This window comes from Callospermophilus lateralis, chromosome 11 (assembly GCF_048772815.1).
Source record: "Callospermophilus lateralis isolate mCalLat2 chromosome 11, mCalLat2.hap1, whole genome shotgun sequence".
NCBI classification, from domain to species: domain Eukaryota; kingdom Metazoa; phylum Chordata; class Mammalia; order Rodentia; family Sciuridae; genus Callospermophilus; species Callospermophilus lateralis.
In genome coordinates, this window is record NC_135315.1 from 4707298 (window position 1) to 4734046 (window position 26749).

At 43.2% G+C, this 26749-nt stretch overlaps 2 protein-coding genes and 1 pseudogene across 7 annotated transcripts in view; 1 reads left to right on the forward strand and 2 right to left on the reverse strand.

Annotated features, from left to right (window-relative positions):
- Nucleotides 1-26749, reverse strand: Mfsd11 (major facilitator superfamily domain containing 11). Its single transcript, XM_076869248.1, has 13 exons — nucleotides 25184-26749; nucleotides 24676-24731; nucleotides 21840-21947; nucleotides 21224-21303; nucleotides 21009-21105; nucleotides 19765-19823; nucleotides 18930-19074; nucleotides 15349-15389; nucleotides 8977-9042; nucleotides 7142-7267; nucleotides 2497-2671; nucleotides 1459-1594; nucleotides 1-1015 (listed from the first exon to the last, which is right to left on the reverse strand). The coding sequence occupies exons 1-13, from the start codon at nucleotides 25277-25279 to the stop codon at nucleotides 851-853; spliced, it is 1350 nt and encodes a 449-aa protein (XP_076725363.1). The 5' UTR covers nucleotides 25280-26749; the 3' UTR covers nucleotides 1-850.
- Nucleotides 22435-23484, reverse strand: LOC143410360 (intraflagellar transport protein 25 homolog; annotated as a pseudogene).
- Nucleotides 25626-26749, forward strand: part of Srsf2 (serine and arginine rich splicing factor 2) — a 3539-nt gene continuing 2415 nt past the window's right edge. For 5 of the 6 annotated variants that reach the window (XR_013092630.1, XR_013092629.1, XR_013092631.1 and 2 more), the window contains exon 1: nucleotides 25627-26745. Coding sequence is in view for 3 of the 6 variants with exons in the window: in XM_076869251.1 (XP_076725366.1) it covers nucleotides 26384-26745 (362 nt within the window). In the remaining 3 variants the exon portion in view is untranslated. Of the gene's footprint in view, nucleotides 26746-26749 lie in introns of all 6 variants that reach the window. The other variant, XM_076869252.1, reaches the window with a different exon arrangement.

Below are 26749 nucleotides of genomic sequence, written 5' to 3' on the forward strand. Positions count from 1 at the left end.
TTTTAAAATGATGAATTTTATCATTTCTGAATTACATCTCAATTATAAAAATTTTAAGCGAGTTCTTATAGAGGAAAGTTAACATTTCCACTTGAACATTTTCCTATATAGTTACATTCCACTCCCAGACATGTGACTGAATGGCATCTGCTATAAGATCACACTTAAGTGACAACATCCTGCCCCCCAGCTCAGACCTCCCTCTAGTTTTTCTTTCTTTCTTTCTTGCATTGTATCTTTCAGGAAAATTACTAGCAAAAGTCCTCCCCTAGTAAATGTGTTTACTCTTCTAAACATGGTTTTGTTTGCTGTGATGTTATATTCTTAAGACTTGAAATAATTTTTCCTCATTTTATACTTAATTGGCCACTCCTTGGTATGAACTATGAGGTAAGAAAACCTATCTAAGAAACGAGGAAAAACCTTTTCAAAGTTAGACTAAATGTCAGCACATCGCTATTTGAATGTCATTCTAGATACACATGTGGAGAGGCATATGCTTCTGTTACTATGTAGTAAAACACACTCCAGACCCAGCAAGAATCCTTACACGACATATGGCCTGGAATTCTCAAGGCAGAGAATACATTCACACTCTATAATGTGATTGTAAGGAGCTTGAGATAGATAAATGGAAAGCAGTATCGCTGAACAATTATAACTGATAGATTTCCCTTATTACACTGGTTTTAAATAACTAATCTGTAAACTTTAATCCAGCTCTGGCTGGCTCAAGTCTGAACTCTTTGATTTTCCACATTCAACATCATCCACTGTACTATGAAGACAACAGAAGTCACTTCAACTGTGCTCTGGAGCACCAGCTGTGCAGCCTCCCACGGGTACCTCATCAGATACTTCGGTAGTCAGAGCCCCGGGCCACAATGGCAGCAGCGTCCCATTCCACAGTGAAGAATGAAATAGTTCCAAAAAACCCAAATACCACCATGACCAGGAGCTGCCAGTGAAGGAGAAGGTAGTTGCTGTAGAAAAAGGCCACAGCTGCGCAGATGGACTACGAGAAAAACAAGACAAATTATACAGGCACACAGAGGCCTACCCAGCCTCACAATCAGCCCCACCCTGCAGACCCAAGGGATGTCTGTGACTGGCAGATCTTGCTCTCCTTCCCGCAGTTGCTAACTCACCCCCGGCCCCCTGAGAGTGGGTCACATCAAGGGAAGCCGTCTCTGCTGTTAAAACAGCCCTGTGCAGAGTAAGAAGGACCCTGTCTGCAAGGTGTGCAAATGGGGTTCTGGCTCCAGGGATGGGAACCTCCAATCCGAGCAGTAAACCAGAACATGAAATCTCTCAGCCAGTCAGGGAATCGTGCTACTCACTGCTTCCCATTTCCACGCAAATCCTTTTAAAGGATATCCCTGGTTTTCACTTAAAAACCACAAGCTAGTAACCACAGCAAACCAGGGGAAGCTTAAAGGAAAAGGGCCAAGGGGTTACCTGAACAAACTTAAAGATGGCAAAGGCCGGTGCACTGTCTTCAGAATAGAGAAAGCCTAAGATGCTAAGCAGCTGGGTGTTGAAGCAGCTGTCCCCAAGACCCAACAGAAAACTGCAGAGAATGGCAACTTCTTTGCTGAAAAAAATAAATTTAGTATAAGTAGTATCAACATTGCTAAAGCCACTTAAATTGTAAAAGCAACCCACCCAAAAAAGCATTTAATCTTCAAGTTTTAAAAACACAGAAACAAGAATGAAAAATATCAAAACTTATAAGGTCTCTTTCTCTCTCCTTCTTCTTCTTTTTTTTTTTTGCAGTACTAGGGATGGAACCCAGGGCCTCACACATACTAGGCAAACCTCTACCATGAGCTGCACACCAGCCCCTATGTTAGAATTTATACAGTAAGAAGTTATGCTCAAACTAGCATCCCTTCACATACTAGCAAACCTGGTCCTATTACTGATTTGGAAAGGAAAAACTTTTTTTAGGCTAGGCTCCCTTTGGATTTGGGGATCTAGACATCAATATCTGCATTTATAACGAATTAAGAGCTGAATGCAGTGACTGGAAGTCAGTTCAGTGGTAGGGCACTTGCCTTGCACAGACCAGGCCTTGCAAGGGAAAAACAAAAAAGAGTTGAAGTGCAGGCCATGGATACCCTCAAAACTGTCACAGATCACTCTGAAAAACGCGATAGCCCACCCAGCTCATAGAGTCCCTCACTGCTCTTTATTTTCCTCCAGGCCCTAACTTTGAGGTATTTCACTGCTCAAAATGCAGAGATAAAATTCAGATCAGACATTTCTATGCTCCCTCACAGATAAAGAAGATTTATTCGGGGGTAAAGGTTAAAAGCAACCATTGCAAAAATAACTTATGTTCCTCTATGGATTCCTACTCAAACTCATTCTGGCTATGGCAGCTGACCTCACAAAGATAACAAGTTCTGAAGAGGGCTAAGTGTCGGTTTCAAGTGTCTATCCATCCCTTCCTTCCCACTGCCCTCAAATCACCAAGCAATAGTAGTTACATACCTGGACCTGATGTAAGCATTGCTGTTTGTTCCCTCCACAGGGGCAATTGGGGCGTCTCCAGGCATGTTGAGAAATATTAAATAAAAAGCTATAAAGTGCACCAGGATGCCCAAAAGCACAACTGGATTTCTACCAAAACGATTATTCTTGCTCAGCAGGCCAAAGAGGCTTCCACCTATAAATTAAGGCGGCAGAAATGTTACTGAGATTACCAACACATCAAGTGACTACTCGTGTTAGAATCCAGAAGCCATGGAATACACGTTCTCAAATGTTCAGTGTCTTCCCCCAAACCCAACCCTTCAGCACCTGCAGGCAAAGAGGACTACCAAACACCAACTACCATAACAAAACAGTTGCTAGAGAGGATTTTGAATACAGACTCCTAATACAAAGAAATGGTAAATATTTGAGGTGATGTATATGTCAGCTACCCTGACCTGAACACTGCTGGAAGCAGCAAATGAGTCACTGCTTTGAACTCCACAGCCTTGGACAGCTAGGTGGACCTTTTGGGTCTCTCAGTAAAATGGTGTTGACAGACACACCTACTTGCAGGTGGTTGCTATTACTGGGGCAGAGTCTATGCCTGGAGTGGAATTTGTGGGTTCCACAGCTTTGAAATCAGATGCCCACTACTGGGGTGAAAGAGATACCTGGACGCCTAACTAGCCTTGTGGCACCAGCTGCCTGAGGAAGAATTACTGCGCCAGTGGTTTTCCACGATCAGGCCAGCTTCCCCACGCCTCTCCTCTGAAGACCCTTCCTCACAAAAAACTCCTCTGGTGTGTTTCACTATAAATAAAGAATTCGTGAGCTTTTCCCCTTTGTTAGGATCAGTCCCATCAGGTCTTTTCCACCCATCAAGTCCCTGCTTTCAGTAAAAATACTTTCTGTCTTTTGCTTTATTTCTTGGTATTACTTTTCAGCCTTTCACTTCCAGCTGGCGCACACCTCTGAGGGTTGCTATTCCCTCCCCACGCAGGCGGCAGGTGACAAAACACTACACACTGCACACATGTAATGAAGTGTTCAATACCCAGTACCAAGAAACCAGCACTATACCTCAGGAGACTTATCAGTGCACTAGACTCCTGGAAAGTCCAGAAACAGGATCAGTCACAAACAAAATCCCCATCTGTGACAAAGCATATGTCAGATCGCTGGACAAGGCCAATGCTCTTAATATATGGCACCGTAGCCATCTAGAAAAAAATAAAGATGCCCAAGAACAAATCCCAAATAAATCGGAGATCTAAATCTAAAATCTAAAGGGTGGATGCGCCTTGTGTGTCTCTAGAAGGGCAGCCACGGGACAAGCCCCGCACCACCCAGCAGCACTCCCCCTGAGAACACACAGCCTCCGTAACCATGAGGAGGCCTGCGATGCACACAGAAGGAAGACCACAGCATCCTCAGAAAGGAGAAATGCCTCAACATGTCAGCACCGTAAGACAAACATGATACCCGTTAGCAGAAGACACAAAAGCCCAACACAAACCCTGATCCTGGGCTAACCTGCGCAAGGAAGGGAAATGCTCTGCGGGACAGCCCTGCCTCAGACCCCACAACTCCATGCTGCCCCTCTGGCTCCACTGGCCTTTCTGGCCCTCTTCCCTCTGAGCCACTCTTCTGCAGTTCCCTTGGACTTCAGAAACAGGCCTGGCTCATGAGCATCTTCATGACAAGAGATGGAAACCATCCCCAAACAGCTGAGAGCCTCTCAGAACAGATCACCCCTCAATGACATCACCCGCCAAGTGGCAGTAAGCCAAAGCTGCGCCCCCTAGCAGGTATAACCTTCTCACAATGTGAGTCAAACCACCCACTCACGCGCTGGCTGATGATATTCCCAGAGCCTCAAAGAACCTGTCCTGAGATTTCGGTCAACTAGACCTCACCTGGCTCCATGATCTACTTTGCCGGCTACACAATCCTCCAGCCCTTGCCTTGCTCTCTGCTGTATAAAACCACAAAGTTCCTGTAAGTCCTTTGAGGACAGGTCTTTGGTATCTGTACCCTACCTCTGCTCTTCCTGGTGTGGCCACGCTGACTGAAAACTCTTTTCCTGCCCCTTACCACTGTTGCTCATCTCTTTGGCATACTGGACATGTGGCAGTCTGTTGGGACCCTGGGGCCCAGGCCCTCACTCCTCAAGGACTCCAGTAATGCTCAAGGATATTAGCCCAGATTATCCTAACACAGAAAAATTCCACAGCCAGCAGCTGTACTGTGGTGATGAGAGAGAACCCCTGTCTGTTCAGGAAACATACACTGAATACCAGGGACAAACTGTTGTGGTGTGTCCAACACTTACCCTCCTGGGGCTCAGACAAAATCACACATAAGTAAGAGAGGGCTGGGGATGTAGCTCAGAGTTGGATACTTGCCAACTCTGCATGTATGTGCAAGGCCTGGGTTCAAACCCTAGCACTGTAAAAATTTTAAAAAAGGATGAAAAAAAAGAAAAAGACAAAGCTGGGAAGAGAGAATACATGATGTTAGCGTAAAGTGCTTGTCGAAGGTGAATCTTGTTAAAGGATATTCCAGTGGTTTCTGAACTATTTATATTTTTCGCAATTTCTTGCAAATGTGGAATTATTTTTTCAAAAAGCTGGCAGACTACTATAGCAAGAGTGAGCTACTTCACAGGCACTGGATGGCAGAGGCTTAATGACCTCTCCTACAGCCTCTCTAGACATCTCGCGGGTGGAGGTGGCACCACTCACTCCATGCCCAAGATGCCCCTCCAGCCCACAAGCCCCCCGAGCATCACTGGACACACTGCCACTCGGAGACCTTCCTTGCATACCAACACGCTGGGTCTTAGTGGACTGCTCCAAGCCCAACTCCCACAGCATTTGTCCCCCTTCCTCACCCTGCCAACCCTTCCTCCAAATGTTCTCTCAACATACACAACTGTCATTTACCCGGTCCTGTCCAGGTGCAGGCAGTAAAGCAGGAAATACAGTCCCCAGTCTGCTTTCCCCACAGCACTTCTCACTGACAAGGTGAGTTTCGTTTCTTTGCAGGCTGTGTTCTCCCCCAGGAACACAAGCTCCACGTGGGCAGCTTTGCTTTTGGTTGACATGTGGATGCGCAACAAAGAGTGGCTGAACTGGTAAGTCCCTCATGTCTGATACTACATTCAAGACACTGCAAGTGGGAGCAGATCTTAGTTGAATGAGTAATAAATTATTATGGTGTCGTATAATAAAGATATGCATTGCCTTGGCTTCCAGTTCTGGGCACAGAGATCCTAAATCACTTGGAATTTCCTTAGTGGTAGGAGTGTTTTCTGTTATGCACAAAGAGACCTTTCCAACCACACTCGAGTTTATACTAATGAGGTAACTCTTAGGGAAGGAGGGTTGGTCCTAGACACAACTTCATGATGGGGACTGGCTGCCAGAAAGACAGAGCCCAATTAGAGGTTTAGAACTTATAAGACCCACCGTAGCAGGGAAGGGAGCGGGGAAAGGGAGTGCATTCATTCGCCAACAGCCAATGGTTCAATCTGCTAGGATTACATTAAATCTCCATAAAAGCCCCTTGACAGGGCTGTGGGAGCTTCCTAGCACACCCACAAGCTGGAAAGCTCTATGGAGACAGTCTCTTCCACTTGGGGGCCCTTTCAGACCTCACCCTTGTTCCAGATCATCTGGCTGTGCATTTGTATCCTTTACAATACTAAAAATTGCATATATCAACTACAGCGTTTTCCTGAGTTCTGTATTTTTAGAAAATGATCAAACCTAAAGGGAGGTGGTAGAGAACCTCCAAACTAAGTAGCCAAATGAAATGGAAGTGCAGAGTCTAGTGAAGGTGATCAGTGGGACTGAACCTGTAAGCAGAATGTTTTAGGAGACCACTGTTTAGGACTAAGCTCCTATACTGGGGCCCAAGAGACCAGACTAAAAATGACAGTGGAGTCACTGATGGTGAAGTTCCTTGCTCTGTACGACCTTCTGAGAATCAGATAACAGCCAAATTCCCAAATATGACAATGAAGTTTCCTGCTTCAATCCTTATAAGATGCAACCTGAAGTTAACATCAATCAGTTATTTTTTATGGTTCTGTCTCCCTGTCCCTGTCTTACGAGGAAAGGTATTTTAAAATGTCTTTTTCAACCCATCTCTATCCATACAACCAACTTCTCTGCTCAGCCCACCGGAACTTTTATTCTATGCCATGGAATGCAGCATTGCCTGATACTAGATGGAAAATAAGGCCAATGAGATCTTCGAGCTGTTGTTAATTTTGTCCTTCAATAAGAATTTGATGCTCACTCCAGGTAGTTAGTGTCAGAATAGGATCAAATGGCTGGACACACAGCTGGTTTTAGAGAGAACTAGAAGGTCAGGGATTCTGAGACACTCTGCATAAATATTTTAAGAGGAAAAATTGGGAAAGACCACGTTTGCTTATTTATGATTTCCAACCTGTGAATTATTTGGCAAATGTTTATAATTTACTTACCTTAGAATACTGATAATAGAAAAATAAAACACACCCGTTTGCGTAAAAGTAGAGAAAACAGAATTCAAGTACAGAGGTGAAGTATACTTAATGTTTCTATTTTAAGTACACTTGGTATTTTTAATGCAAAGACTTAAAAAAAAAAAAAAAAAAAAAAAAACCAACCTAAAATTTCTCCAATACCAATGAAGATTCCAGAAAGTCCAATGAGGCTTTTCTCTTCTGTTCCAAACCTGTTTATAGCACCAATGCAGGTTCCATAAACACCAGAGAAGAAAGTCAATTCCAGACCTTTAGGGAGAGAAATCAAGATTTAATTTTACATTCACTTTCTCCTTTTCCATTTTTTATGTCTAATATTATCGTAAATTCATTGAGACTGAAATGTTACTGCCCAAGGAGAGCCCAATTCTGTGCTACATAACTGATGAAAGGGAATTAGTAACATACTATGGATGATATGCTCGTGCCCGGCAAATGACCTGTTGCCACCCCAATCCCCTAAGCATGAAGGAGAATGGCCTTTGGGAGGTAACCATGTCAGGAGGGCAGAACCCACAGGACGGGTGAGTGCCCGTATATGAAGAAGGCAACAGAGCACCTGATTCCTGTCCACTTTGTCAGCCACATGAACACCCAGCAGGAAGACAGCTGTATAGTTCTAACTTTAGTATTCGTGCTGCCAAAGCAAACATGTCCACTGTTCTTAAACACACAGTAATGTCCAGGTTCAATCCCCAGCACACCACCCAGCCACAATAATGTTTTAATTAAGCACATTTTTTTCTAGGAAAAGAAAATTAGGGTAAATCCTTAAAAGACCTCCATTCTTTAATGCTACAAAATCTTAAATGTGAGTTTTAAAGATGTTTAATAAAGATGTTTTATGAGACACCTAAAATTAAAAGTAGCCAGGATGGTGACACATGCAGAAAGATCAAAAGGCAAGAGGCCAAGCCTGGTGCAGTAGCACACGCCTGTAATCCCAGCGACTCAAGAAGCTGAGGCAGGAGGATTGCAACAGCCTCAGCAATTTAGTGAAGCCCTAAGCAACTCAGCAAGACCTTGTCTCAAAATCAAAAATTAAGGGCTGGGGATGTGGCTCAATAGTTAAGTGCCTCTGGGTTCAATCCCTGGTACCAAAAAATGAAGTTAAGAGGCCAGCCTGGGCAACTTAATGAGACCCTGACTCAAATAAAATAAAATGTGAAGAAGGGTTGGGGAAGTAGCTCAGGGATAAAGTGCATGCCTAGCACATGTGAGACCCTGGATTTCATCCCCAGTGGGGAATGAAGTATTAACTGGCACTCCAACACTTTCTGGAAGAAAACAGATTTCCTATTTGTCCTGAAGACCTAAGAGTGCTCCACATGGGACACACCACATCACCACCTGTTTCTATTTCATTTCAAGGGATCTTAGTGCACATAAGTTAGAGGTTTTCTCCTGGCTGTTTTCTGTCATGCGCCCCCTGCCTTAGAGTGGCTGGTGCTGATGAGCTCTGAGTCCTGGCTTTCCTGCCCTTGTGCGGAAGCCTTCCACACTGAATTTGGGCTGGCCTTGTGATTTGTTGTCACCAAGAGAATGTACTGGAAATAATGCTGGAGACCTACGGGAAGGTTTGCTAGTCTTCTCTGATGTGTTTTTTGGGCCTTTGGCCTCTAGTAAGTCTGGCTCTCCTGCCACATTACAAGGTCCTATGGAGGGGGTCATGCAGGATGGACAGGCCCTGAGACGACAGGGAGACAGACTGCCCAACACCATCTCTCACTGACCCTGGCAAAGCACTACACATGCAAATGAAACTGGTCTTGGAAGGCCTATCCCCAGTCATCCTCTGAAAGCAGCCACAGGGGACCCCAAGCCATCGATGTTATCAGAAAAGCCACCCTGCTAAGCATAGCCAAAGCACAGAAGTCTGAGAAAAAACTGCATGGCTTCTGTTTTCAGTCCTTATAGTCATTACCAAACAAAGCAAAGTGAAGCGGCAGTTCCGTTACCTGTGTAAGCAGTAGTGACACTGAGAAGGAGCATCTCCTTGGTGACACACAACTTGAGAGACTTCTCTGAAAAGAAGAACATTCAGGAGTATTTAGTAGCTTTCCATCAATAACCAAGAGCTGTGCCATGTCCACCCAACTTACAATAACCACACTGTCCTGAATCCTTGTGTGTCAGGGTGAGAATAAAAGCAATCAGAAATACCTTATGTCCTGAGAATACGTGAAGAAGTACTAAAGATACACTAAAAGGATACTGCAGGAGTACTGGAATATGGTCAGGATCGGTGTGATAAGAAATTTTTTTTTTTTTTAGTATTTGGCGGACACAACATCTTTGTCTGTATGTGGTGCTGAGGATCGAACCCGGGCTGCACGCATGCCAGGCGAGCGCGCTACCACTTGAGCCACATCCCCAGCCCCGTGATAAGAAATTTTAATCAATCATTTTCAAGAATTTCCAGGAGAAAATACATAATCAAAATAAGGTTTAAAACAACATTTTTTTTGGGGGGGGAGGAGGGTGTTACTGGGGATCAAATCCAGGGCTTCATGCATTTTAAGCAAGTAAGTCTACCACTAAGCTATATCCCCAAGCCATTTTTTAAATTTTATTTTGAGACATGGTCCCATTTAAGTTGCCGAGGCTAACCTGGAACTCACAATCTCCTGCCTCAGCTTCCTGAGTAGCTAGGATGCCAGGCCTGTGCCACCATGCCCAGCATTAAAACAATAAAAAAGAAAGAAAGAAAAACACTAGCAAAGCATATTCACATAAAATAATCAGAAGATTTAGTTAACAAGCAGAAATTCTAACATATTATGTAGAAAACGAAAAGCTGCTAATTAAAGAGTATGAGGTCAGGCGTGTTGGCCATGCCTGTGACCCCATCAGTTTGGGAGGCTGAGAAAGAAGGATCCTGAGTTCAAAGCCAGCCTCAGCAATTTAGCAAGTCTGAGCAGTTTGGTAAGATCTTGTCCCCATAAAAACTAAAAAGGGCTGGGGATATGGCTCAGTGGTTTAGCTCCCATGGGTTAAATCCCCAGTACAAAACTAACTAACTAACTAAATAAATAGTATTGAGTTCCAATTAAGCAGGGTGAGTAAGCTTCTGGTAAGCTAAGGTACAACTTGGTGACTTCCGTTAACAGTATTATATACTTGAAATTTGCTAAGAGAGTAGATGCCAAAAATTCTCATCAAACACATACAAAATAATGTGATAATTACACAAGGTGATAGACATGTTAATTACCTTGATTGTGGTTATCAATTTCACAACATATACTTATAAGAAAACATATTGTATGCCACACATATACATTAATTTTTAATTTATCAAATATACCCCAATAAAACTAGAAGAAAAAATCTAAAACTTTTGTGCTTCAAAACATACTGTCAAGAAAATGAAAATCCACACCATGGTAAAAATTACTTGCAAATCATACATACGAGACGCATTCTCACAACTCAGTAATAGACAACCCAATTTAAAAATGGCAAAAGAACTGAGTAGACATTTCTCCCAAGAAAGATATATACAAATGCCCTAAAAGCATGTGAAAATATGCTCAACATCATTAGCCAGGTGATGGTGCAAATCAAAACCATAATGAGCTATCACTCCACACCACTAGGAGAGCTTAGTTAAAAAACAGGAAAACCTGGCTCTCTCATTCACTGCTGGTGGGAATGTAAGAAGGGACAATCTGGCAATTCCTACACAGGTGAGCTTCAGGAGACCACATGAGCAGGACTTCACTACTGCAAGAAATTAGAAAACATCCATCCACACCAAAGCTACACAAATATTCATAGCAGCACTATTCATGATGCCTGATGAACAGAAAGTCATGTTTTAGAATGTGCTGCAACATGGACAGCGAAGTAGAAGAAACAAGTCACAAAAGACACACAGTGTTGGGGCTGGGGATGTGGCTCAAGTGGTAGGTAGCGTGCTCGCCTGGCATGCATGCGGCCCGAGTTCGATCCTCAGCACCACATACAAACTGTGTCCGCCAAAAACTAAGAAATAAATATTAAAATTCTCTCTCTTTAAAAAAAAAAAAAAAGACACACAGTGTAGCATTTCAAGTACATGAAATGTCTAGAACAGCAACCCACAGACTGAAGGTAATCAATGTCTGCCCAGGGCTATGGATGGGGAGACGGGTGGGAAGGAGAAATGACTGCTGATGGGGATAGGGATTCTTCTTCTTTTTTCTTCTTTACCACATTCATTAATATGAAACTTATTAACCCAGTTTTACTGAAAAGGAAGCTGAACATCAAGACACATTACGAGAATGCAAATGACATAAAACTTTAAGAAGAAAAAAATTCCAGCAACTTAGACTATGTTTCTCATTATATTAGGGATTCTTCTGAAGTGATGAAAATGTTCTATAATTGATCGTGGTTGCACACGTTATAAATATCATAAGTTGTACTGAATTTGCACAGGATTTAATCTTTTTTTGGTGGTGGTAGTGAGGTTTGCTAGGGATTGAACGCAGGGATGCTTTGCCACTGAGCTTCCTCCCTTGCTCTTTTTATTTTTTTATTTTGAGATAGGGTCTCACTAAGTTGCTTGGGGGGTCTCACTAATTTGCTGAGGCTGACCTTGAACTTGTGATCTTCCTGTTTTAGCCCCTCCAGTCTCTGGGGTTTGGATTTAATGAATTTCTTACATGAGCAAATTGTACAACGTATGAATTGTATCTCAACATAAGTTATTAGATCTCCCAATCTCATACTGGGGACTGGACCCAGGGGTGCTCTACCACTGAGCCATATCCCAGCCCTTTTTATTTTTCAGACAGGGTATCGCTAAATTGTAGAGGCAGTCCTGGGATTTGTGCTCCTCCTACCTCAGCCTCCTCAGCCACTGGCATTTGCCACCAAACCTGGCAAGCTACTCTATTTAAAAAAGTGACACCTAATGACTCTTTTCCAGATTTTCTATGCTCTTTTTAAACAAGAGTAAAACTTACTATTTACATTATTTCTAATTTTTTTTCACATAATAGAATAAATATTTTTGAACATTTGTAGAGATCATTTATTTTTAATATCTCCTAAAGATAACTGCTTAGTGGAACGAGTTATTCCAATGGGCAAAGGTATAAATGTTTTTAAGGCTTTGATACTTATTGAAAAATCACTTTTCCTAAAGTGATATAAGCACTCATCCTCATTAGCAGTGTGGACTTATGCTTGCAAGTGCCCATCTCCCACAACACTGAGAATAATCTCCTTATTTTGTGTGTGGGGGGGTGGGATGGGGTGCCCTTACCATGGATTGAACTCAGTGAGGCACTAGACCACTGAGCCACATCTCCAGCCTTTATTTTATATTTTATTTAGAGAGAGAGTCTCGCTAAGTTGCTTAGTGCCTTGCTGTTGCTGAGGCTGGCTTTGAACTTCCTGCCTCCTGAGCAACTGGGATTACAGGGGTGCACCACCATGCCTAGCAAGAATGATCTCTTTGAAACTCAATAAAAAGTTTCGATTTGCCCTTCTTGTGGTCAAGCTATGACCAGCTCTAATGGAGCACTTGGGCCTTTCTCACCAGTTCCTAACAGCTCTGCACCACATCCTGCAAGCACTTCCTGGCCTCTTAGGTTATGTTGATGGACTGCAGTTTAGCATTTTATTAACAAAAAAGCAAGTCTTTTGGGCTGGGGCTGGGGCTCAGTGTTAGAGTACTTGCCTAGCATGTGTGAAGCCCTGGGTTTGAAACTCAGCACCGCATTTAAATACATAAAAGATCCACTGACAATATATATATATAATATATATACATATATTTTTTTCCCCTTTATTGTTTGGTCTATCTGCTTACAAGGCTATTCTCTACCCAATTATTTTCTTCAATTACTTTCATGGTTTGCTTTTTAAATTCAGTCTTCAATTGGTATAAGGTGAGCATAGATTCCTGTATTTTCCTACAGTCAACTGCCTGAACTTGCCTGGGACTTACTTTTACTGAATCTGTATCACTACTTGGGGGTGGAATTGAGTCTAGACTGTTCCACTAGCCTTCTAGTTCTCTGTTTTCAAATTAATTCATAATAGTTTTAGAGTTAATCAGGGTAAGTCTCTCACTTCTGACTCTCTCAGCTGTTTTCAGATATTTAATCTAACAGAAGAACTTTAGCATGATTTAATCAAGAGCAAAAAAAACCCATTCGCACCAAATGTTCTAGAATTGCATTACACTTACATTCAGTTCAGGAATTGAGTGCTTTTGGATGGTAAGTAGGAACCTTCTTTGCACAGCCTCCTTCAGAGCACCAAGTGGAGGAGAGTCATGAATGACCGTAGAAGATCACTTAAACCTTCTTTCTCCTGTGGCACCTCATGATTCACACTGCCCTAAGGACCTAGGAACCATCCTCTCAATGTGCTTTCCAACAATCCTGGGTGTTCACCTTTGGATGCTGCCCTTTCTTCATATTTCAACATCCATTCTCACAACTGGGCACTACCACATAAACAATAGCTCCATGATGTAACACACATGGCCCCAGATATTAGTTCCTCATTTTGGAGAAAGAGCTGAGACAAAGCCTGCCAACTTTCAAGGAAGGACATCCTGAATCTTGTCAACCATCAAGAGCCAACAGAGAGGCTGGGGATGTGGTAGCGCGCTCGCCTGGCATGCGTGCGGCCCGGGTTCGATCCTCAACACCACATACAAACAAAGATGTTGTGTCTGCCAAAAACTAAAAAATAAATATTAAAAAATTCTCTCTCTTAAAAAAAATAAATTAAATAGAGGTTAAGTTCTTTTTTTATTTTTTAGAGAGAGAGAATTTTTTAAATATTTATTTCTTAGTTTTCGGCGGACACAACATCTTTGTTTGTATGTGGTGCTGAGGATCGAACCCAGGCCGCACGCATGCCAAAAAAAAAAAAAGAGCCAACAGAGGGCTTCTGTGTTTAGGAGCAGGGAGGCTGCATCCAGGAGTCATCGCCACCCTTTCTTATCTACATGCTCACCTGCTCACCATGTAAGCCAGCATGGCTTTCTAGGGCCCTGGGAACAAGAAGGGATGCCCCGAAAAGGCCTACTAAAAACATCAACAGTCTTCCTCGACTGGTAAATGGCACTTTCTGTGAGTTTGCCTAACCTGAATCCTTTCCCCTCTGATTCCTCTGATCAATACGGTTCTTGGAGCTGGGGATATAGCTCAGTTGGTAGAGTGCTTGCTTCTAATGCACAAGGCCCTGGGTTCAATCCCCAGCACCACACACACAAAAAAGGTTCTTCTGACAGACAAGTCTCTAGACCTTCAAGAGTCAAAGGCGGACTTCGGATGATGGTGACCTCCCATCCTGTAGGACAACCAGGCTATGTCTCATTTAATTACATATGTAGCCTAATTTATAATTATGAATGCACTCCTGAAGGTGCATAAAACAAGCCTGATAAAACCATTCTAATGATACACTCCATATGCAAGGCCACCTCCCCTGTCCACAAGGCCCTTTCCAAATATAGGCTACTCTTGGTCAAAAGCATGCTTTAACTCATCTGAGCCAGCCACAGATGATCAGATCAAGAATTTGCCATATTCAAGACAACCAATGAAAAAAACTGTAAACACTTAAGGGCTACAGGGTCTATGTCACGAGACCCCATGGCCTATAGTGGGCTGCTTCCTATGGAGAGGAACTGGCACTCTTGAGATTCTCCTGCTGGGAAAACAGAGATGCTGAGAAGAGACAGGGACAGAATTGGAGTCAGATGCTTACTTGCTTCTGAAGAAACCAAAAAAAGGCATCCATTATGAGAATCACTGGCTCTGCCTGGCAGTATGGGTCCAAATCCCAGTGCAGTACCCATTGACTAGCTGGTTAGTCTTGAGCAAATTATTAAATTTCTCTAAGTCTCAGTTTTCTTTTCTCTAAAATATAGAAAATGAGCTGCATGTTATAGAACATTTGAAATTACAGAAGGGAAAGCACACGGATTTCAGCAGCCTGAAGCCAGGAAGAACTCTCAGGGGATGAGACTGACTGTCCTTACAACTCCCAGGTTGAGGGAGTCACTGTTCTACTCTGAGGAGTGGCAAACAATCCATCTCACCTCCCTGGGAACGCCTAGAGAACTCCCTGCAGCTGGTGAACCTGAGTGCTCTGCAGCCTCCACACACACCTGGCTCAGGTGGGCAGTCATATAATCATTCACACACCTGCCATGTTAGACCTTTATGAAAAGACTAATGTACGCTGAAGCTGCATACCTGGAAAAATGAAAATACTGAGGGATCGTCAATCCAAAGTTACCAGGGAAAGGGGAAAGGCAAACGCTGAAGGTGCTCCTGAACAGTTCTTGAATTTCAGACACAGAAAATACTTACTAAATGCATCTACTGCCTTTGTCATATTGTTCTGGGCAGACCTGAGAAAATAAAATAAAAGTAGGTTTTTCCCTTGAAAATTAGGAAAACAATAAAAACATTACCCAGATACTAAAACAAAGGTGCTAAGTGGAAATTTCATTTTCATCTCAGTTTGTGAAAGCTCTGTCTTCTCCATGGCCTGGCAGATACGTCCAGTATTCCCCAACACTCCTGGCACCAGGGACCCTTTCAAGCCCCAGGTCCTAGATGCAGACACTGTGTTCAATGTGCAATCCAGCACCTCTGTGTTTTGAACAACGGAAGACAGCTGTTTATTATCATAATAAATTCATTACATACGTTCATGTACTTCCCTTTTAGAAATGTCACTTTGGGCAGAAGAGAAATATACCCTATCTTGCTAGTTAAAAAAAAAATAAAAATGATCTTTAAATAGTCAATTTCCCACTATCCCTCCTATAAAAAACTAGGTCCTTCAGTGTTAAAATTCCTCAAGACCACTAATGTCCTAGGTGTGACATGGCTGGGATACAGAACAATAATTTGGTTGAAAACATGGGTTTTGGAGTAAGAGTACTAGTTTGCCCCTTATTAGTCCTGTGACATTAGACAAGTGACTTCATTTCTCTAAGCTTTATTTTCTCATTTGCAAAATAAGGACTCTGTCTCTTACCTGTGGGAGTTAAATAAGATGATGTCATCAAAATAAACTGAGAATAAGATTAAGATGACAGCGTTTTCACAAAGATTACCCTACCAGCCAAGTCTACTTCTCCTAGATTTTTAAATATAGCATGTTTTAACCAAGAGGAGTACTTTTTTCTCACCATCAAATTCACAACTTTCCTGGAAGCAAATTCTATGTAGTTTCTGTTACATGGCAGTGCCCTCAGACCAAAATCTTGTACTTTAGCCCTCAAAATAAGTAAGAACTGACTTATATTCTGCAGACCATTAAAATACAATCAATTCAGCTGCAAATCACTTAGGATTCAATGAGATAGTAAAGAAACTCATTTTACATTTTTTTAAAAATTTCATTTGCTATTGGGAATTGAACCCAGAGGTGCTTTACCACTGAGCTACATCCCCTGCCCTTCTGCAACTCTTGATGCCAACCCATAATGCTATACCCCTTCTCCACTTCATATTTCTATTTAAGATACTAGATGGTTAAGGTATGGGGCTCCTTTTTAGGGTCATAAAAATGTTCTAGCTGGGGCCTGGGGCTGTGGCTCAGTGGCAGAGTGCTCACCTAGCATGCTTGAGGTGCTGGGTTCGATTCTCAGCATCACATAAATGTAAAATAAAGATACTGTGTCCACTTACAAAAAACTAAAAAATACTTTAAAAAAATAAAGGTACTGTGTTCACCTACAACTAAAAATATATTTAAAAAAAAATGTTTTAGCTGGGCAGATGGTACACACCACCAGCAGCTCAGGAGGCTGAAGCAGAAAGATCACAAGTTCAAAGCCAGACTTAGCAACTTGGAAGGACCTGTCTCAAAAAATAAAAAGGGGCCAGGGATGTAACTCAATTGTTAAGTGCCCTTGGCTTAAATCCCTGATACAAAAAAAGTAGTACTATAAAACCGGCTATGCTGAAGGATGCACAATGATATGAATGTATTAAGAAGTGAATTGTACACTCTAAATGGTGGGTTATGTGGCCTGTGTTCTATCGCATTAAAGCTTTTAGGATAAAGCCTGTGTCTCCCACCCCACCAGAAAGTAAGCTCAAGAATGCATAAACTTGGTTGTGTTCAATTCTCAATCCTCTGAACAATCCTGGAATAGCAGAAACACTCAAGTACAGGGGGAAGGGGGGAAGGGGGAAAGGAGGGATGGAGGACAGCGGCAGGCACCAGCAAAGAAACTCCCAAAGGTCACCCCGCTAGCAGGTCCTCAGAGATGCAGACCAAGCAGTTGAGATAAAGGACAGACTGCGCAGCTCTTGGGCATCTTCACGTCACTGCTGAAAGGCCTGCATGTGGGATTCTTCAATATCAGTTCCGACTTACACCTTCAATGGCTTCTAACCCCACAAGTGACAGGCAGACTCCCCACCTAGCCTTACATGATCTAACGTGAACACTGTTCTCACCCTCCTTCCAGCATGTAGCGCCTATCTGCCCCTCTTCCTCAGCCTGGTTCTGGCAATGGCCGCCCACTGAGCCTCACTCCTCACCAGGGGAGGTCTCAGGGAGCACCCCCAGCCCTCCAGCTCCCCACCCACTTTCTTCCTAACCACTCACGGTGACATTTTCTTGTGTGTGCACTTCCCACCGAGGAGTTAAGTCTTTAAGACTTTTATAGTTAAGTCCCATAAGAGAACTTGAGTCTTGTCCACTGCTGTCTCCCTCAGGTTTCCAAGGAAGCCAGCACATGGGCAGTACTACTGGGACAAAAACATGGAGGCTCCAATTTGGAAGACAATTTAAAAAGCGAGAAAGCTAAACAGGCTGAGCAGTAGTCCTAAGAGCTGAACCTTATCACAGATACACAATCCCCTTCTCTAATACCTATGGTCTGTGCTTAAAGTTATGTGCCACTTAACGAGAGAACAGTGTGCTGAGAAATACATCACTAGGCAATTTTAAAAGTGCAAACACCACAGAGTGTACTCATTGGAATCAGGCCAGCTAACCGTGTCACTAAGCGATGTTATCTTATGGGACCACCACTGTACACGTGGCCCACCAATGTGCGCAGGCACATGCACACAACAGACACATACACATTTTGGATTAAAAAGGCAACACACAGAATGCTCAATGCTCAATAATGTTTATCTAATTAACAATAGATAAAAAGCTAAAAGACAACTTTCCCAATTTATCAATCACAAACAAAGCAAAATGAGGGGGGCAAAGATTAATTTCTCATTTCCCCTTCTCAAACTGAGACATTACTTCAGACAAATTTGCCTGTGATGTTTTAAGTTGCATCACCACTAAAATGTGCTCAGGTAATTTACAAAAACATGGCCACGTGCTTGTTTCTCATTTGGACTACTTTTGGGAAAGCACCTACACAGGTCAGTACGAGAATCAGGTACTCATAAGCTAAGGGCCGGTGGTGACAAGCAAGTGTTGTTGGCCCTCCTCTCACCCACCCCTCAGGAATCAGAAAGACCCAGAGCTGTACTACACAGACAGAAACCAAGGGCAAAGACTGTTTGATATTTCACTTTCTAAGCTCTCATCCTGGCACACAAAAACACATAAGAGGCCCGCGAAATTCAGCAAGGAAACTGGGGCTAGAGACGAGGAAGGAGAGGTTACTGCTACTGTGCAGGGTCACATGCGTCAGTGGCAAAGTTGGGGGCAGATATAAATCCCCTGTAAAACTTTTCACTGCCTCCCTTCCTCAGATGACCTTTGCCTTCTCCCTCCCTCACCACCCACCCTTATCTTCTTCCTTTCTTTCCTTGAAAAGGCTCCTCTCCTGTTGGCCTGTGGTAACCTTCAGGAGCATCAGATATAGGTCATGACAAAGCAGGGTGGTAGTCTCTAGATTAAACAGATTTACTTAAAATTTACTTTAACATGAAAATGAATGTCTCCAACATCTTACTCATTCATTTCCATGTCTTGGTCATCAGAAGACTCATCTTCTCCAAGGACATTTTCAGAATCTGGTTTCCGAATGAGAAAGAATAGAACTGTCCCCACAAGACTAATCACTGTCAGGGCAATAAACACAGTTCTTCGGTCACTCTCTAGGGAGAAAAAAGGAGAAAGCAGATAGCATCAACCAGACAATTCCAGAATTTACTGTTATATCTAGGGTTGTTTTTAACCAGTAAAAAGTTTCCTCATTAAATTCTGATTTTAATGCATGAGTAAAAAGTTAAGATTAGGTGATAAATAGGCCACTTTCACCTATGTCTTACAGTTAGAGAAATACTGACAATCCCAAAGAAAACAGTACAAGAATTTACTTGGGTTCTTTTAACCAAAGAAATGTACAGAAGAGGGGTTGGGGCTATAGCTCAGTGGTAGAGCACCTGCCTCGCATGTGTGAGGCACTGGGTTTGATCCACAGGACCACATAAAAATAAATAAATAGATATATTGTAACAATCTACAACTAAAAATACTTTTTAAAAAAGTATATATAAAAAAAGAAACATACAGAAGAAACAACTGAGCTCTCAAGTCCCCTTAAGACTGACCCTTACACCTGTCTGAGGTTATTACCTGCTTAGAGCATAGTCATAAACTATAATCCTCATTAATGATAGAATCCAAGGGAGAAGCTTACTTAAAACAAGCATCCGAGGACCTGAGGTACCAAAGTGCATTATAATACCTCTTGATAAAGCAGCAATGGGTTATTTTTCTGAGGAACTACTTAATAGGAATTCTTTTTGACTATATCTGAATGGAATAATGTAAATAAAACAAACCTGATATTTGAGTTTTCCCTTGCCAGGCAAAATATATGTAGAGATTTCCAAAGAACAAGCTGGGGGAAGAAAAGGGAGGGGAGAGGATGCTGGGGAATTATTGGAATACTTACGGTTTTTAAAAACAACTATTCCCATTATTCATTGAGAGAGACAGTCATAATTTTTAAATTAATCTACCTGCCCTAGGTCATTTAACAGTTTCAACTCCACCTTGACTCTTTCTGAAAAACTGGACTAACCCAGATGGAATTCAGACTCTGTCCATGCGAAAGTAACCTGATTCAGAGCTGCCCTCCACAGGGCTTGACTCACTTTGAAACATGTGACTTACAAACACTCTGGAAATGACTTCTTGGAAACAAGAAGTTTATGCCACTTTTAAAATCCTCGAGAATCTACAAAAACAAATCTATGATCTAGTTATCTGCATCTAATCAGATTCCTTATTGAGAACACCTTCCTAAGGAAGGAATCTTTCACACACTTCTTTTTATTTTTTCAGTACCAGTGAATTTTGAGTCAGGGTCTCACCAAGTTGCTGATTCTGGTGTTTGAATTTGCAATCCTCCTGCCTTAGCCTCCCAAATTGCTGGGATTACAGGTGTGTGCCACATGCCTGTTTCTTAATCTATTGCTCCTTAAAATTAAACATTTTCATTTGCTAAGCCTTGTTGGGGCCATAATTCTAGGCAAGACCCATGAAGTTAAATCCTCAAGGCAGATTCCTGAGATCCAATGGTCATAGCAAAATGACTGTTTTTGCTTTTTTTTTTCCCCTTAGAAAACACATAAAAACATTGGAATAATTAGTCTCATTTCTGAATTTTAGTGTATTTGTTTACATTTATCAGGCAGTGTAGCTCAGTGGGAAGGATATGGCTGCTGAAGTTCAGATAACAACAGTTTAACTTGGATGAATTACTATTATTTTCTCATCTGTAAAATGGAGCTAACACCTTCTCATAGATTATGTGAGATTAAGCAAAATAAGCAAAGAATCCAATAGTTTCTAACAGATGCTAAATACATGGAGGTTAAATTATTTTCTATTTATAAATCTTATGTTCCAATGAAGTAATCCATGCATTTAAAGTAATCCTATAAGATTCTGAATCTGTATCATATTCAGCCAGAAACTTGAGTCACAAAACATGAAAGATTTAAATTTTAAACAAAATAGGTTTTAATAAAAGGTCTGAAAAGAAAGTAAAGTAGAGACTGAGCTCCAAAATTATTATTACCTGGACTGTAAGAGTGCCCAGAAAATTCCACTGTTTCTCCCGATAGTGTGCTCATCTGAATTTATTGTCAGGCAGTTTCCTTGTGCTGTCCAAAGTACTAAAATTAAACCAAAAGTTTATCAAGAAAATGAAATCCCCTGTCTTTGTATATTAAAGGCATGATACCCATAGATAGGCCCCAGAAAAGAAAACAAGGTAAAAATCAAAATGCTCACCAGCAGCTGCAATTCCAATGAAAACAGATGCAGTGTAGAAGGACCATGTGAAAGGCTGGATAAAAACGGCAATGTACATGCTAAAATGTAACAGGTCAACGCATTACAGTCAAACCACACCTGAAACAGTGCCCAGCATGCCTCTAGGAATCAGTTATGCTCTTCTTTTACATTCAACCCGTATAGGATGTCTTGGTCTTTAAATGTGACCTACTCAAAATTTTAAAATCAGGCATTTTACAGGTTTACAAAGGCTTGTGCCAATAGTTTAGCACATGATGAACTACAGCCCTAGAGCCCAGAAGCACTTCATTACTTCATTTGAATCCTTATTAGTCAATCTGATAGAAAGTTAGATTATTTCACAGAAAGTTCTTTTCAACCCTTACAGAGATTTTTGGATACTATATATTAATAGTAAAATGAAAGCTCATAATACATCTCCCATCAATTAGGACATGGTATCCTTGAACAAGAAGCGGAGAGCCAAATCCCTAAATACCAATTATACCCTATTCAGTCCAAGTCTGCAAGAGATCTTCAAAGTTTACTATATGTTGGAAAGGTACTGGAGGCATTCTAAGCAAACAAGTGAAAAAAAGACTGCACTACTCACCTGTAAAATAAACCACTGGCAAACATAGAGAGCTGAGGTCCTACAATGGCAACCACTGATGGTGTAATCAAATTTGAAGCAGAGAACACTCCATAAATAATTGCCATGCTGTACATAACACACAAAAGAGAATTAAAGAACAAAATTCCTAAACACTGTCTCAGAAAAAATTAAAAAAAAAAAAATAGTATCAGACCTTGAATTCAGGGCCCCACACATTCTAGGTAAGCACTCTACCACTGAGCTACATTTCCAGCCTCTGCACCACTATTTTTTTTTTATTTTTTTTTTAACAGTACTGGGATTGAACCCAGGAACATTCTACCTCTGAGCTACATCTTCGTCCCCCCAACCACACAATTTTCTTTAAATTTTGAGATAGGGCCTTGCTAAATTGCCAAGAATAGACCTTGAACTTGTGATCCTCCTGCCTCAGCCTCCTAAGCCACTGGGATTACAGCATGTTATCATCATGCCTAGATTTTTTTGGATATAAATCCTTTTACTAAAGTACATCAATGACAACTTCATGTTTAAATATATTATTAAAAGACTATGCAAGGCATTTTATTATAATTACTAAGAATGACTTTGAGACTACTATTCTCTTTGCAGAATACTATGTACAGATATAAAATGACTAAAAGCTGATGTAATTATGAATCTCAAGTTTGTACAGTAGCCATCATGAGCCATAATGTCATCTTGAAGCTGCCCCTCTGTGTGTACAAAATCTTTTTCAATCCAATGCTCAAAACTGACAGGCTCTTTAGATGTGGTCTTTTCAATCTTCAAGGTCCACGCTAAGTAACTTTGTATTATAAGCTTTATTATATGTGAAAACATATGATGAACTCCTGGGGGAACATTCCTATGGTAGTCCAAAATGTTTCTGGATTCCCCCCAGTGATATTTTAAGGTGGGTGTTTTTCATCACTTGATGTAACTAAAATCACTTCAGCCCCTTCAGAGTTCAAACAGAGATCAAATTTTCTCATCTTCAAGTGTTAACCCTAAACCAGGGCCACTGGTTTCACCTGCAGTTCACACGCCCTTTCTGTGCATCCTGTCTCCCTGGGGCCAGGACCTGTAGCCTCCTCCAGCTCCCATTATGCCCAGTTTCAAAAAGTTTTCACTTTAAAATTTCTATTTAGAGTCTGTAGATTTGTAATAAATATTCACATTTGTCAGTGACTGCATTCTTAAACAGAATGTCATATAAAGTTTTCACTTGTACATAACACTGAAGTCCCGTCAGATGCTTTGAATCAATTTTCAATGAATTGCTAAGTTACAGTAACTGCTAACATACAACAGGTATTGTGTCAAGTACTTTACAGGAATTTTGCTCTTAATTTTAACAACTCTTACAAAAAAAGGCATTAATCTCGTTTCACAGAAAAGAAAACTGAAATACAGTGGAGGGAAATAAGTTGCCAGGAGTTCATCGGCATGGCTGGTAAGAATGGTGAGCCAGGTTCCCAATCCTGACAACCTGATTCCAGGAGTCTAGGTCAACTAGTCCACTCTACAAAGTTAGCCTACCACTTTTGGCAACTGCATAACATTTCTTTGCTACAATACCAAGCACCGAGTTGGAATGTATTTAACTCAAAATAATGGTTTCACTTGTACCTCTTACAGATTCTATGGACCCAGGCCTACTATAATATCTTGTACAAAGTGTGATTAAAACCATTTCCAGGGTCCTGATTTCATTTACTAGCCAATACTTGTAAAGCAAACTGTTTTCTGGCTTTTATGAATCAATATCAAATGTGTTCCTTCATTTTTTAATTTAGAATACACTTGAAGACACAGAATTACCAAAAAATGTGATATTACTATTAAGCCATCTAGAAAAATGGATACTAACATTCTTTATTCTCAAATATCATATATATATATGGTTTAACATAGATAATAACCAAATAAGAAGAGTTTGGGGACAGGGAAATGTCACAATTCAATACTTAACTATAGAAAGATTTGAGAAACCCATTTTAGAAATTCTATAATGTATGCAGACTTAAAAAATTATGTTGTACCAATAAATATATATAATTTTTGTCAATCAAAAATGTTTTGCCAGGAGCAATGGCACACATTTGTAATCCCAACTACTCAGGAGGCTGAGGCAGGACTTCGAAGTTCAAGGCCAGTTTCACCAACTCAGCAAGACCTTATCTCAAAAAATAAAAAGGGCTGAGAATGTGGCTCCATGGTAAAGTATCCATGGGTTCAATTTCCAGTACTGCAATAAAGAGAAACCTTTGTATACATGCACATATGTACTACCCCCATCCCCCTGCAGCTTCAATCATAAGATACTAGTGATCTGTGAAGGTCTTTACATTTTCCCCACCTATAAAATTGGAACTGAACACCTTAAGCAAAAATCTCAAGGTGCCTAATGAACTATAGTTGCTATGAAATCGCAAAAACAGGAAGATCAAATGATTCAAAAATCACATGAAACATTTGTGATTTCATAATGGACATAATGGACAGTACTTTATTAAATGTCATACACTACACCAAGTGATTTATCTCTATCAGATAAGCAAAGAAACTGGGATTACAGAAATAACTCTAAGGTAACTAAGTAAGCAATCAGGCTGTGTGTGAAGCAGGTCTTCAAAACACTAGTCTCTAATTCCACAGGAAACCAACTAGTCCCCTCGAATTGCATTATGTTCATCCCAATAAACTAGATGGCCAGAAAAAAGCAATCATCACTGATTCAACCACAGTATTTTATTGATTCAACCACAGTATTTTATTCCTAGTGATTCTGATGGAACTTACACAACTACCATTACATACAGTACAATACCTGGTATATCCACTGCCGTGAAAATCCGTGCTATTTAAGCTCCTGATGACAGTTTGCTGCGTAGAAGATAAAACTAATCAAGGAAAATGTTTTGCAATCTCCCTCCCCCTTGGAAAGTCCAATTCCAAGCACTCAGAAGAAAAACTGTCAAAATTCACAATGCAAGTCCACTATGAGAGGAGGAGGAGGAGGAGGAGAAGGAGGACAGCTGGAGCTGCACACTAACTAAAGGGGCCCGGAGGTAACCAGCGGTACCTGTGCTTAGGGTTCTATCACCTTGACCATCCCAGTATTAAGATGGAGCTTCACGCAGGCAAGGAACAAAAAACCAGGGTCGACACCCCAAACAAAGTCGAACTGAGAAACAAAGGGAACGTGAAGCACCCCGTGAAGGAGCGGCAGGTGGGAAGAGAGAAGGGGCCCTGTGCGCGCCACCGGACACGACTGGCGTTTTGCTTTCGGGGACGCAGGGACAGGCACTGCAAGCAGGAGGCAGGCGCCGACTCACCGCCACGTTGCCACAAGTTTGAAAGGCGGTGAACATAAACATAAAGGCGACTCCTAGGATGACGATGTTGAAGAGCTTTTTGGACTCCGGGGACATTTTGGCTCCGCCCTGCCCGAGCTCGACAGCGGCCCAGGGCAGTCAGCGCTCCCGGGGCGCAGCGGCGACGACCCTGAGGACGAGACGCGGCGGTGCGGAGCCGGCAGCGCCAGGAGCCAAGCGGCCGAACTGGCAGCTTGCAGTCGAGGGCCGGCACCTGGCGCAGGCTGACGCTGTGCCGGGCGGCACGGCCGTGCATTCCCGAGACGGGAGAGAGCGGGGAGAGGGCGACGCCTGGAGCGCCACAGGCAGGGCCGCTGCAGGCAGCTGGCGCGCACAGGGGAGAGCGGCAGCCCCGGCCCCGCCCTCCAGCCGTCTGACTCCTCGCGGGTCACGAGGCCTGTCAGCTGACCGCGCTGCGGCGCCCTCTGGGAAGGGGAGTCCCGGCTGCAGGGCCGCGCACGCGTACCGCAAGAGCCCCAGGCCCAGGGGTAGCGACCCAGCCTCAGGCCGTAGCGAGCTGCGGGAAGGGAGTCTGAGGTGGCGAAGACACAAAGCACTGGGAGCAGGACTACCACTCTGACAGAGGCGGGGCTGGGGCCGCACCCAGGAGCTGCGTGGAGCTCTCGTACTGGCGTGAGAAACAGGCGGGGATGAGATAGGGCCCGCCTCTCCTTCCTCCAGCCTGAGCGCCCAGGTTCTGCCTCGCCGTCTGAAAGAGCATTTCGCGGGCTTTCCAATTGCCCTAGGTTCCACTCCCCCCTCCCGCCTACGGTGACTGCGCGGTTTTTGGCCCGCCCGCTAAGCTCTGCGCAGGCGCGCCGGGCAGGGGTGGGGCGCGCGGCGGCGACGTTACGGAGCGGGTGAGGCGAGCCAATCAGAGGATTCATTTCCGGGTGGCGCGGGCGCCATTTTGTGAGAAGGGCTATAAACGGGCGCTGGGTTCGGCCGCCTATCCAGTTGCTGCTCAGGTGCGCCCAGTTGCGGAGCTAGCACGCCCGCCAGCCCGCCCCTCTTCCCGGCCTCTCCACGCGGAAAGCAGCTGCTAGGGCGCGGCGTCGCCCCCGGACCTGAGAAGACCGCCGCCTGCCTGCAGCGCGCGGGCCCTCCCAGGTCGTTAGAGTCTCGGCGCCAGTTCGCGGGGCCCCGGGCCGCCTCGGAGCCATGAGCTACGGCCGCCCGCCTCCCGATGTGGAGGGCATGACCTCCCTCAAGGTGGACAACCTGACCTACCGCACCTCGCCCGACACGCTGAGGCGCGTCTTCGAGAAGTACGGGCGCGTGGGCGACGTGTACATCCCGCGGGACCGCTACACCAAGGAGTCCCGCGGCTTCGCCTTCGTGCGCTTCCACGACAAGCGCGACGCCGAGGACGCCATGGACGCCATGGACGGCGCCGTGCTGGACGGGCGCGAGCTGCGGGTGCAGATGGCGCGCTACGGCCGCCCTCCCGACTCGCACCACAGCCGCCGCGGCCCGCCGCCCCGCAGGTACGGGGGCGGCGGCTACGGCCGGCGGAGCCGCAGGTGA

Coding starts and splice junctions, on each gene's coding strand:
- Mfsd11 (XM_076869248.1), bottom strand. CDS start 25,279: ATGTCCCCGGAGTCCAAAAAGCTCTTCAACATCGTCATCCTAGGAGTC. Junction 7,268..8,976: donor TGTCACTACTGCTTACACAG/GTAACGGAACTG, acceptor CTCTCCCTAAAG/GTCTGGAATTGACTTTCTTC. Junction 1,595..2,496: donor AATGCTTACATCAGGTCCAG/GTATGTAACTAC, acceptor TATTTTTTTCAG/CAAAGAAGTTGCCATTCTCT.